Source organism: Podarcis pityusensis (genome assembly GCF_964106645.2).
Source record: "Podarcis pityusensis genome assembly, chromosome: Z".
Classification (NCBI taxonomy): domain Eukaryota; kingdom Metazoa; phylum Chordata; class Lepidosauria; order Squamata; family Lacertidae; genus Podarcis; species Podarcis pityusensis.
Genome location: NC_138044.1, coordinates 18472280 through 18484556, shown reverse-complemented (window position 1 = coordinate 18484556; position 12277 = coordinate 18472280). Strand labels below are relative to the sequence as shown.

The window sequence follows — 12277 nt, the reverse complement described above, 5'->3', positions numbered from 1 at the left end:
ATATCATCATAATTTTTTAAAAAACGAGCTGGCCATTTACACACATTAAGTGTTATTAAGCATTATTAATTATTATTATTAAATACATTTGTCCCAGATCACCTGGCACTTCAAGTGTGTGACCAGCAAGGACAGCAATGAAAGCTGGGCATGAACCGGAAGCTTCCTAGAAAGCCTCCTCCTCTATTTTGTCTGTTTAAAAAGAGTCTTAATTAGTCAAGTTCAACAAATAAATAGAAGCTCTTCCAACAAAGCTCCATTTTAACTTTTTTGCACCGTCTAAATAATTTGTTCATTCCACCACTTTAGGCCTCATATTTGAGCTCCTTGAAGGAAAGGTGGGATATAAATGCAACAAATAAATGAACAGAGCAATGTTTTATACAGGATGGTTTAGCCTGCAAACTTGGTAAGGCAGTGAGAGATTCTGTAGCATTAACAATAGCAAGACACAGAGTCCTGGGTGGAGCACAGCTGAGGCAGGCCTTCCCCTCCCTTACCTCCATGCTGTGGATCTCAACCAAAGCTGGCTGCCCCTCTGAAGGCAGGTTTGCCAGGACCTTGATCAGGTAGCCCCCAGGACCGAACCTGCAGCAGACATGGGGCACTGAAAATTTCTCAGGCGGCAGAGGCCTTGAAGGGGCTGCGATGGGGAAGGAAACAGGCAGGCAGGTTAAGAACAAATGTCTGGCAGGTGTCGGCTCTCTGTTTGCACCTTACTGGATGCATAAAGCCCAAGAAGCCGCCCAGGTGCTACCTTGTTCCACAGTCATCCACGCAGCTTGAGTTGCATAGCTGTCCATGAAAGGGGACTGCTCGCCAAAGTGGTCATAGGAATACTCTGTGTGGAGTGAGACTGGTTGGTGATTCGCTTCATAGGTGCCAGCTGTCAGGTCATGGTTGCTTCGATACAGCTGGCTCTGGAAGGGAAACATAAGGAAGAAGTGCTTAAGGGCCAGAGTTTGAGCAGAGGAAATGGCAAGGTACAAGCTACTCACTGCCCTTCAAGTGAGAGCCCAGGTTGTCCTAATAAACCACAAGGACCTGCCCAGGTTCTAATATCCTCAGTCGAGCACCTTCTAAGTGCCATCCACATCAGAAGAATGGTTGGGGGTGACATGAGAGAGAGTGAAGTTTCTTCAGCTGCTCCCTGAGGATATTCTCTCCCAAGAGAGGTCAGGATGGCTCCCTCCTTGCTATAATTCTGCTGGCAGGCTGAGACTTCCCTGTACAGACAGACCTTTGGAAGACTAAGGTGCAGGTGGTGCGAACCACTGGGCTGCTGTCGGAGCAAACTCAGTTTTTAACTGCTGGTTTTAAATGTGTTTTGATGTACAGTCATACCTCGGGTTACAGCAGCTTCAGGTGCGTCTTTTTGGGTTGCGGACTGCCGAAACCCAGAAGTACAGGAACAGGTTACTTCCGGGTTTTGGCGGTCGCGCATGCGCAGAAGCGCCGACTCACAACCTGTGTGTGTGCAATGCGGGTTGCGAACACTGCAGGTTGCGAACGTGCATCCCGCACGGATCACGTTCGCAACCCGAGCGTCCACTGTATTGTTTTTAACTAGTTTCCTTTTATTACTTTATATTTTACAATGATGTTTTTAAACTTTGGAAGCCTTGAACCCCAACTTCTGAGAAAAGCAAGATATAAAGCATTGAACATCAATAAGAATAGTATTAATAGTATCATCATCATCATATCTTTATTAAGAAAAGAGCTGGTGCTGTGACATCTTTATTGTAATTATTTGTAGGCCTTAATAAATCATATATATGCGTGTGTGTTTCTGTTAATGTTTACTTGCTTTTAAAATTATTTTCTCCACCTCCCACATAGGTTTCTAGCTGTTCTTATTTTATCCTTAAGCCACCTTGAGTCTCTGTCAGGGAAGAAGGCGGGATATAAATAAATACAATAACAACAACAACAACCCTGGGACAGTTTCTTTTGGTGGTGGAGGTGGAGAGAGAAATCAGCAAGACCCAGCTGAGGCACAGCTAGTGCAGGGGGAGGGGGGAACCCAGACTGCAGCGCTGGGGGTTCTTTCGTGCTGCCAGGTGATTCTCCAGAGACAGGCCAAAGTCTTACCTGCTGGGAGCGCGAGCTGAAGCTGCTCCGCCGGCTGTGAGAGCTGCGCAGGCTGTGGCCAGACTGTTCGCTGTGAACACTGTGTCGGTCAAACTCGTCCCCATAGAGGTTCCGGCGAGGCTCTAGGTCATCAAAACTGGCGGTGAAACGGGGGTCATACTGCCAGTGCTCCTCATACTGGTTGTGGCTGCAAGGCATGGAAACAAAACACAAAAGAAAGTGCAAGGGAGGCCTTGGGATTGTGGGGAAGCTCCAAACTGAGGGGTCCTGAAAGTACTGCACAGGCTGCCAGTGAGCCTGATTTAAGGGGTCAGTGCTGGCACATAAAGTCTACAAGGGACAGGGGCCCAGGGGCCTACAAGAGTGCCTTGTTAACCCTCAAAGGCCCTGCTGGTGCCACTGCTGAGCTCTGCCTACTTGGTGTGGACCTGCAACAGGGCCCTTCAAATCCTAATTTCCACTGTAAAACTGAGGCCACGTTCACAGCGCTATACTGCTTCAAACACTCAAGGCTTCTTTCCCCAAAGCATCCCGGAAGCTGTAATTTGTACAGGGTACTGAGAGTTGTGGGGAGACTGCCCCCTCCCATTCCCCTCCCACAGCTAGAATTCTCAATGTTTCAACAATCAATCTCCTTCTGAGTGAACTCTAGGAATTGTGGCTTTGTGAGGGGAATAGGGGTTTTGTAACAACTCTCAGAACCCTTAACTACACTTCTTAGCTATGACTTTTTAAAGTGGTGTCATGTTGTTTTCAATGTATGGTGTGAATGTGATTAGGTCCCATCTACACCGTACATTTAAAAACACCATTATACCGTAGTGCTTTAAGTGTGTGGTGTGGATGTCACCTGTATTCCACACTATTACAGGGAGATTTCAAAGTTTGCAAAATCATAGAGCTGTAGAACTGGAAGGGACTCAAAGGGTCATTTAGTCCAATGCAGGAATCACAGATAATGTGAGAATCACAGCTAAAGGACAGATAGACACCTCAATCCACTTGAAGTTCTCCAGCCTCTGCCAGTCCTTTGGACATCCAGTCCTTTGAGATCGCATGCAGGCTCAGAAGCCAGGAGAACCTTAGCTGTTTCTGCCACTGCTGCCATGGCCAGGCCCTGCAAGGGCAGCAGAATTCTGACAGAGGAAGTTCCCTGCCAAGGAGGGGCTTTTTCTACTCAAATGTGAGGCCCAGAATGTGATCCTGCTACTTCACGAGCTTCAATCCTCTGGGGGTGGGAGGTGCACTTGGTGTTTTGAGAAACACCCATCAAGACCATTCCAGACATCCAGAGGTTCACAAACCTGTTTGCGTAGGGATAGGCCTCTCTCTTTTGGTAAGGGTGCTGTTCTGGGTAATCCCAGTACCTCTGGTCGTAAACACTGGGGTCTCTGTACCTGGCGTCGTATGGGTAACGGCTTGGACCTTAGGAGGGCAAAGGAAGAGAATCAGTAATCCCAGGAGCTTCACACAACCATTTCAAGCCACATTTTAAGACTTGCCAGAAACAGAGAGCACATGCTAGCATTCTATATGAAAATCCAGGTGTGTCAAATTTAAAAATGGCATCCCTGCTATTTATTATACAAGGTGTGTGTAAGAGAATTGTGTGAACTTGAGGCTGTTTCAGCTATAATTAAGAATAGAACTGGAATGTCCCCTCTGAAAACTAATGGGGTCAGGTTTTGAAGAGGATGGAGTTTGCCATCAAGGAAGTGCCCTCTTTCTCTCTCCAGAAAATATTATTTGTAGGTTTGAGATTATTTTTTAGCCAGATCCCATGCAAGGTAATAAACCTCTGAGCTCATTTACTGGGACATGCACACCCTGCATTTCCACCTTTAGCAATGGAGGCACTCAGGGAGTTCAACAGGATTTACTCCCAAGTCAGCATCCATAAGGCTACAGCCTGGGAATTTCAAAACAAAGCCATCTCAAAATATATAATAAAATTAAAACATCCTCAGCAAGGCAAATGGGGGCAATGCTATGCATCATTCCAAAACATACAAATCCATTTTCTTACAACCAATGCTGCTTAGTTTTTTCCTCCTCAAACTGGTAAAGTTGCCAATTTCATTACTGACATACAATTCCACACCTAGGGATTAGCTTTTATCATGAATGAGAAAACTGCTACTGTAGATTTACAAATTAATTATTCACAAATCTTAAAAACACTTTTTCAGGTCAGTGAAGTATAAAAGGTTCAAAGAAGAACTTCACTTGGTAGCTTGAAATTAGCATCAGTAGCTCCCTTACTAGCTTCATGAGCACAATGAGTGACAGGGCAACCAAAGTAGTTTCTGTGCCGAAACTGGGCCTAAACCCTGATTGAAATGGATCTACAAAATCCATTTCCTCTATGGTACACCTGTATCTGGTCTGTAACCACCCACACAAGAATCTTGCCCAAGGTATTTATTCACAGCCATGATGACTAAGATTTTACTTTATTTTTAAAGGAAAGGCCACAAAGCTCAGTGGCTGAGCATCTGGTTCACATGCAGGAGGTCCCAGGTTCAATCTCTAGGGGCATCTCCAGGTAGGGCTGGCAAAAATTCCCTGCCTGAAAACCTGGAGAGCCGCTGCCAGTCAGTGCAGACATGACTGAGCTACATGGAACAATGGTCTGACTCAATGTGATGCATCTTCCAATATTCCTAATCAACCATGCTCTTCTCCAGTACAAGATCATCCCTATAAACCTGCTGCTTGCCTCCATCTTTGAAACTCTGCAAACGTTATAAGGGTCCTCAGCGGAAAAGGGAGAATATAATGCTAGATTTAGGTTAACTATAAGATGAAGGAATGGTTATAAAATGTGTTTTGCTGAAGGACAAAAAAAACAGCAACCCACTGATATTCCCTACCTCCATAATCATAGGGATTTACATAATAGTCCGAGTAGTAATCATTCCATCCGCCTTTGGTGTTGTAGTAATCTTCAGGATATCCCTGCCTGCAAGAGGAAGGAAGAGGGGGGTTGTTTTATTTGTTTTAAACATCAATCATCAAAGAGATCCATGCCCATCAGCTCACAACTGAACTGCAGTGATATCACACAACTTGAAGCTCTTAACTGGTTGTTTCTTGCTAAAATTTAACTGATGGCTTCCCATTTATTTTGTTCTTCCTGATGCTTTAGAACCACTTCACAAGCACCAGACTGCTTGGTAAAGCCAGGACACAACAGGCCTTTGTAGTTTCACACTGCAGCAGCCATAAATTTATTCTGCAAATAGAGGTTCAGGCGGATGCCTTCTATGTCAACTTTTAAACGCTCGTATTCCATCAGGCTTACACAGGCAATTAAGAATAGACCTTTCCACGATAGTTAGCAGATTTACGTTTACTTTTTTTATATGGTGCTTGTCTTATGGTTTGATGCACAATTGTCATAATCTGCTCTGATTTTATTTATTTATGAAAAGCAATATAGAAGTATTTTTATTTTTAAAAATGAACAGGAAACCTCTGGATGGGGTGAGGGTTGGCTAAAGTGTCTTTCAGAAAGGGGTACACACATAAACACACACACCCCACGCCGCTTTCAAGGACTGCACACCTGGAGGAGGGTTTATCAGAGGTGTGGCTTGCTCTGGAGCTGGGGCGTTCTGGCTCCCCCTGATGATAGCTCCTAGCGTTCCTACTGGGTGCCGTGGTGTCATAATGCTGGGAGGCAGGATCATATCGGCCGTATGGATGCTCCTAGAGGCAAGAGGTTATATATTACTCAACAGAAAACTCAAGAGCCGAAGTCCACCACATCTAGATCCTCTTCCTCTCCCAGCTGACCTTTTGCCAACTGCTAACTAGAGAAGCTTTGGAAAGAATAAAGGCTCAGACGTCAGGAGAAATGGGGAATTTAGGCCATCATTCCTTTCAACAATTGCCATGTGGTATCACATGTTTGGGGGAACCCACATGATCCTCCTCTTTGCTGGTTTTTGAAGTTTCTAAATCCCTTTACCCTGAATGTCTTTCTAATTAAGAACGTAACAGCAAGGCTGACAGGTCAGGCTAAAAGAGGCCCAACCAGTCCAGCTTCCTGTCCTCACGGTGGGGAAAAAAGATGTCCCAATGGGAAAATGCTCCCAAGCAGGACCCAAGCACAACAGCAACTCTACCCTCCTGTGGTTTCCATAAACTGGTAGTTGTGCAAGCATAGCCAAAAGTAAAAAAGACAAAAACAAATTAAAACTGGGTGCAGGGAGAAGGCTCTAGTCAAAGAGCAGCATAAACCAGCCAAGTCCTCTGGCCACATTCAAATGATAGGCAAAGCTAGACCTTCCCACATGCCACTGCACTCCAGATATGTTGGCATTAGAGCTCCTGGCAACTCGCACAGAAACTGATCAGGGATAGAGTTCTAGTTGAAAGCATTTTGAGAGCATCAGGAGTGGGGAACCTTAGTCTGAAGTTGGGATTTCATCCAACCCCCTCTGGAGCAGCAAAAACCAAGGCATCTTCAAATATCTGAAGGAACATCACATGGAAGATTGAGCAAGCTTTTTTCCCTTCTGTTCTGGAGGGGAGGACCCGAACCAATGGATTCAAGTTACAAGAAAGGCGATTCCAACTAAATATCAGGAAGAACTTTCTGACAGCAAGAGCTGTTTGACAGGGGAATGGATTCCCCCAGGAGGTGGTGGACTCTCCTTCCTTGCAGGTGTTTAAGCAGAGGTTGGGTGGCCATCTGGCATAGATGCTTTAGTTGAGATTCCTCTGCAATGCAGGAGGTTGAACTAGATGATCCGCAGGGTCCCTTCCAATTCTACAATACTATGATTCTAAGCTTGTTCCATCTTCAACGTGGGAGCCAATCTTCAAAGGGCAGTCACATGAGAGATGGAGCAAGGTTGTTTTCTGCTGCTCCAGAGGATCCTAATTAATGATTTCAAATTGCAAGTCAGGAGATTATGATTAAATATTAGGAAGAATTTTCTGATGGTGAGAGCTGTTAAGAATTTGGAATGAACTTTCTCAGAACTTTCTCCTTCATTGGAGTTTTTAAAACAGGTTGTATGTCCATCCATCAGGGATTCTTCAGCTGCGATTCCTGCATTACAGGGGGTGGACTAGATGAGCCTTGGGGTCCCTTGCTACTGTAGAATTCTATGTTTCTATATATGGAACTGCTTTTAATTGTTTTGATATTTTTTTTGTTTAATGCTTGTAAATAACCCACCATGGGATCTGATGATAAAAAAGGCAAGTAAGAAGTTTAATTCAATGAATGTATAAATGAATAACTAAATTATTTAGCTGTGATTCCTGCATTGCAGGGCGGTTGGACTAGATGATACTTGGGGAGGTCCCTCCCAACTCCACAATTCTGTGATTCTCAGCTGACATCTGTCCATCAGCTGTTCAGAAGAGAGAAACTGAGAGAAGGGGGAAAGGAAGATTTTCAATGTGGAAGCAACCCCCCCCCCTTTTTTCACTAAGCCAGCCATTGCTTTTCCCCCTGGGCTTCCGCTAACACGCCCACCCTCCCTACCACCTCACCACCCCACCTACAGCCAACCACAGAACGGCACAGAGGAAAAACAACCTGTGAGCCCACCTGGTAATAAAGGTGAGCAGTCCTGGGGTCCACTGGAGGGTATGGCGTCTGGTACGAAGGATAACTGTTGTAGGGGTGCCCATAGTAGTAGTAAGGGTTCTGTGGCTGGATGAAGGTGGTCTGGCAGGGGGTCTGAGAAGGCGGCGGGTGCTGCGGCTCATGCTGAGAGGGGATCCCGGCTGGCTGACCAGCCACTGTCACTGCATTAGTCTGGCTGGTGGCAGCCGGAGCACTCTGAGGTTGGCTCGACGACACCGGCTTGCTCTCCATGGACGCCTGAGCGTAGGTTACCAAACCCCCATCAGCCTCATAAGTCCTGTGGCCTGGGGGCTGCTGGGCAGAGCTGCTTCCAGGATGCACCTGGGGGTTGGACGGAGCATGGGGCTGCCCTGAGGATGCTGCCTGCTGCTGCTGCTGCTGCTGCAGGGGGGAAGTGCCACCCGGAGGCTGCACATCTTTTGTGACCTGCTGATAGAAATGCTGTGGATCCTGAACCTCATTCTCCCCTCGGCCAGGGTGACCAAACACCAGCCCACTGGAGAGTGACTGGTTATGCACCTGGGTGCAGCTGGTGGTGCTGCTTTGCTCCTGGGACTTTGCTACCGTAAAATCTAGCACTCTGGGAAGCTCCTGACTGCCTGAGTTCTTGGGACTGCTGTTCACAGGGCCCGTAGCGAGGGTCAGAGGGGTTGACGTCACACTGGAGGCATTAGCCCTAGACTTGCCAGACAAGTCTGAAGGAAGCCCTTCTGAAACACTAGCCTTTTGGCTTTCGGAAGCTAAGTTGAAGGTGCCTTCGGAGGCTGGGTGCATCAGTGAGGTGGAAGGTTTATTCGAGGCCATTTCAGAAGTGCCGAGGGGATTTTGTAAAAAATTAGAATTTGACAGAGCAGCAGCAGAAACAGATGCCTGACCTGCAGGTCTGGGTTGCCCCAGAGGCATGGTTTCACTATGAGGGTTTCTGCTGGTGTGGAAGCCCAGTAGAGGCTTATTGCCACCCCCGGGATCTTTTGCCAAGTGGCTGCTTTCACTCTTGCTCAGCTGATCTGTGAGGGAGAAATTAACTGGCTGAGCCAAGCTGTAGCTTTGATTCGGCTGGGCGATCAGGACAGGCTGGTTCTGCAGAGCCTCCGTAGGTGGGGAGGAGAGGAGGCTTGCGTAACCCGAACTCGCCTGGGAGCGAAGAGCCTCTTCTTCCCCCAGTTTGGGAGGGTTTTCCAAGTTTTCGGAAGACACATTCCCAGCCAGGGATGTTGGGTGGGGGATGGACCCTGGTGAGAGGGACTGCTGACCAGGCAAACCTTCCTCGGGTGGCTGGAGCACCTGGGCTGCCTGCTTGGTCGGCACCTGCACTGCTGGAGCAGCCGGGGCCAACAGCACATTCCCCCCAAAATTTGGCACCTCACTTTGGGCCCAGAGCGTAGTGGCTGGGCTCTCACATTTTTTCCTGTTTCCCTGGGCCCTGCCTGGCAGTTTCTTCTCAGGGACCGACTGCACGTTTTCCACCAAGGACCCACCGCTGGGTTGCAGAGGCCCTGCAGCACCACTCCCCAATGTGAGAGGCAAGGGGTAGTCCCGGGGCACGAAAAGGGTCTCCAGATTATCGGGAGGCTGCTCCAGGTTCCCCGGTGAGGCGACTGGGGTGGCCTGGCTCTTCTTGGCACTTGAAAGGCTCTCTCTCAGCTCGGCCACCATCTTCGCTTGGTCGGCCTCAGGGGGCTTGACCCCCAACCCATGCGACCTGACAGGCTCGAATGAACTGTTGGCGCTCGTCTGAAAGACCCCCATGGGCTTGGGGGGGCTTGGGGTGGGTGCATGGGACAGAGGGCCGCTGTGGTGGTAACTCTTGCCAGGGCTCTGCCTGCTACCATCCCCTCCCAAAGGGGAGGAATCAATCTGCTTGAAGAAGCCCATGGAGGAAGACGATGATGCCTCCTCCTCTGGGAGCTTCCCGCTCTCCTGCTGGATAAATGTGCCCAGCTCCTGTGGCTGAGATGCGCTGGGAAGACTCCACTGGCTCAGGCTGCTGTAGTTGGAGGAGACACTGTCGGACCGGATGGGGTGAGGCAACAGATCAGGCGCTTCAAGGTTTGGCCCTCTTTCCAGACGGCTGGTGGCGCTAGACTTCGGCAGTGATGGGCCCAGCAGTGAGGTGTACCTGGTCGGATCTGGGGCCACCCCGGGAGACAAACGACTCTGGTTTGTAGGCTCGCTCGGCAGGACTTCCTGGTTTGGAACGCACTCCAGGTTCTCAATGTTTTCGTACTGCGTGCTGACAGGCCCTCGAGCATCGGCAAGGCTGGCTTTGTCTTCAGTGAGGAAGGCTGCACTTTTGCCAGCCTGGGCATCAGGTGGCTCACAAGTGGCTCTGAAGGGATGCTGAGCTTCCAAGCCCTCAGCTGTGCTTGCCTGCATAGGAGAGAAAGACGCTGCCGGGATCTGCTGAGAGTGGAGGGGCTGGTAGTATGTGTGGCCCATCGTCTGTTGAAAAGTGTCAGCGCTGCTGCTGGCCTGCTCGGCTCCTTCTGATGAAAGGATTTCCTCATTCTCAGCCTCATCTCCTTTGAAAAACATGGAAACTGTACCTGAATCAGTATTGGTCGGGCACTGCCTGCTGGCCGCTTCAGATGCACCTTGAGGTTCAGCTGAGGAGTCGTTTTCTTGAGTGGTGGGATTGCCAAGAGTGTAAGTTGTTTCAAGAGGTTGCAGGTAAAAGTGTTCTTGAGGGAGGTGGCCGGGCCAAGGGCACCCTGCTCCTGTGTTTTGCCAAGCAGTGTGATGGTGACCAGAGCTCTGGCTGGAAGTCATGCTGGAGACATCGCCATACGTCAATGGGGCCTGAGCAGCATTGTGAACGAGAGGCTGCTGCGGAGAATTCTGATGGGGCTCCATGTGGGGACCTGGCTGGGAAACACCAGCAGCAGACTGAGTTACAGCATAGTGGGTGTTTTGGGATGGTGGCTCTGGGTAGGGAGAATAAGCCTGGCCCTGAGGTGGCCCTGAGCTCCCTTGGGAGGGTTTCCACTGAGGCACAGTTTGCTGGGCAGGAGAGAAGAAAGACAAAGATGCTGACAGGGAAGCAGGGTTGCTTGGATTCCCACCAGCCTCCTGCCTGCTCAGAGGCCTGTCTGGCATAGGAGCCAACCCCTGGTGCCCACTGACAGAATTTTCAAGAGCGATCCCCATGGAATGATGCTGCCCCAGAGGGCTATGGGTACGCTTGCCAGGCTCAATGCTCAAAGGCGTTTCGGCACTGTTTGTGACTTGTGGAGCAAACAATGGCATGGGGGCTGCCACACTTGAAAATGCACTGTTTCCTCCAGGTTGAGAGGCAGGCGCTGCTGGGGGAAATGAGAGAAGACCATGAGGACTGTCTGCTGCATGTGGAGGAAACGCTGCTAGAGAAAAGTCTTGCACAACAGGTGGATTGCCTCTGGGGTTGTTGCTGGCAGCAAACTGGGTGCCTTGTGGGGCTTGCTTGCCAAAGGCAAAGGGGTCTGTCACGGGTTGCACCGGGCCTGCGGCTGCAGAGACTGGCACGGTGGCCCGCTTGCCGAACGGATTGCTTCGCCAATACATGTTCTGTGATGTTGCCAGTGGAGGGGGCCCGCCTGCCCCAGTGGGGATGGTTTGTGGTGGAGGCTGCATGACAGACTCCTAGCTGAGTTGCTCAGGAGAATTACTGGAGGATGCTGTGGAACTGGCTTCACTTCATGCACTCACTGCAAAGGAGAGAGAGAGAGAGAGAGAGAGAGAGAGAGAGAGAGAAGACAAAGAGTTAAAGAGGCTTCCTACTTCATAAGAAGTGTGAACTAAGCATTGCCAGAAGTCACCGTTATGATGGGGGGGTGATCCTTTTGAGTGTTTACTGAAATACTGTCATCCAAAGAATTCGAGGAACAAGTCCAGTACAGGGTTATTTCCTATGCAAGATGATTTTTTATTCATCTTGTTCATCACAATTAAAAATGCAAATGTTTACTCATGAATTATTATTTTTTGGAATGTTTGTAAATATTTTAAAATGTGACAACTCAACAGGATGTTATTCTACCACATTAGACTTTAAGGGGAGGGGAAGGAAGGCACAGAAAATTCAACATGTCAATTTTAGCATGCTTGAAGAGTTGTTAACATCAACAAGTTCTGGAGAAACAAGGAAATCCTTCATTGCTACATTAATGCTTATGAAGTATAACATAATTTTTAAAAAAGAAATATCCTGTTTCCAAAAGCTGAAAATTAATCATAGAAAAACAGAGTGGGAAGTTGTCCACATCATTAACTTGCATATATTATTTAAGTCCACATCATTGACTTGCATATATTATTTAAGTTCATTTTTCATTTGCTGCCAATTAATTTTTTACTGTGAGAATCTGAAAATAGCTCTCCATTCACAGAAGGCCGCATTGAAAAGGAAGTCCATTGAAGCACATGCCTTATAGCCAGGTGCTCCCACTAAACAATTTCAAGTGCTACTCTATCAAGACAGAAGCCTTCTTAAAATGAAGAGGGTCTCATAATAAGCAAAACCCTGCTAAACGTCAGCCCTTTGGAAATGCAACCCTGCAGTGAGTGTTTACACCTAGCTTGGTAACTCACTGGAATCAA

The 12277-nt window shown here is 48.2% G+C and overlaps 1 protein-coding gene across 7 annotated transcripts in view; it reads right to left on the bottom strand.

Moving 5' to 3' along the window:
* Window positions 1-12277, bottom strand: part of SEC16A (SEC16 homolog A, endoplasmic reticulum export factor) — a 40602-nt gene that overhangs the window by 23651 nt on the left and 4674 nt on the right. For all 7 annotated transcript variants that reach the window (XM_080989695.1, XM_080989693.1, XM_080989699.1 and 4 more), the window contains exons 2-8: window positions 7664-11385; window positions 5663-5805; window positions 4968-5056; window positions 3399-3519; window positions 2095-2281; window positions 758-920; window positions 501-643 (exon numbers count right to left, since the gene is read on the bottom strand). In XM_080989695.1, coding sequence (XP_080845821.1) covers window positions 501-643; window positions 758-920; window positions 2095-2281; window positions 3399-3519; window positions 4968-5056; window positions 5663-5805; window positions 7664-11311 — 4494 coding nt within the window. In that variant the 5' untranslated portion in view covers window positions 11312-11385. The remainder of the gene's footprint in view (window positions 1-500; window positions 644-757; window positions 921-2094; window positions 2282-3398; window positions 3520-4967; window positions 5057-5662; window positions 5806-7663; window positions 11386-12277) is intronic.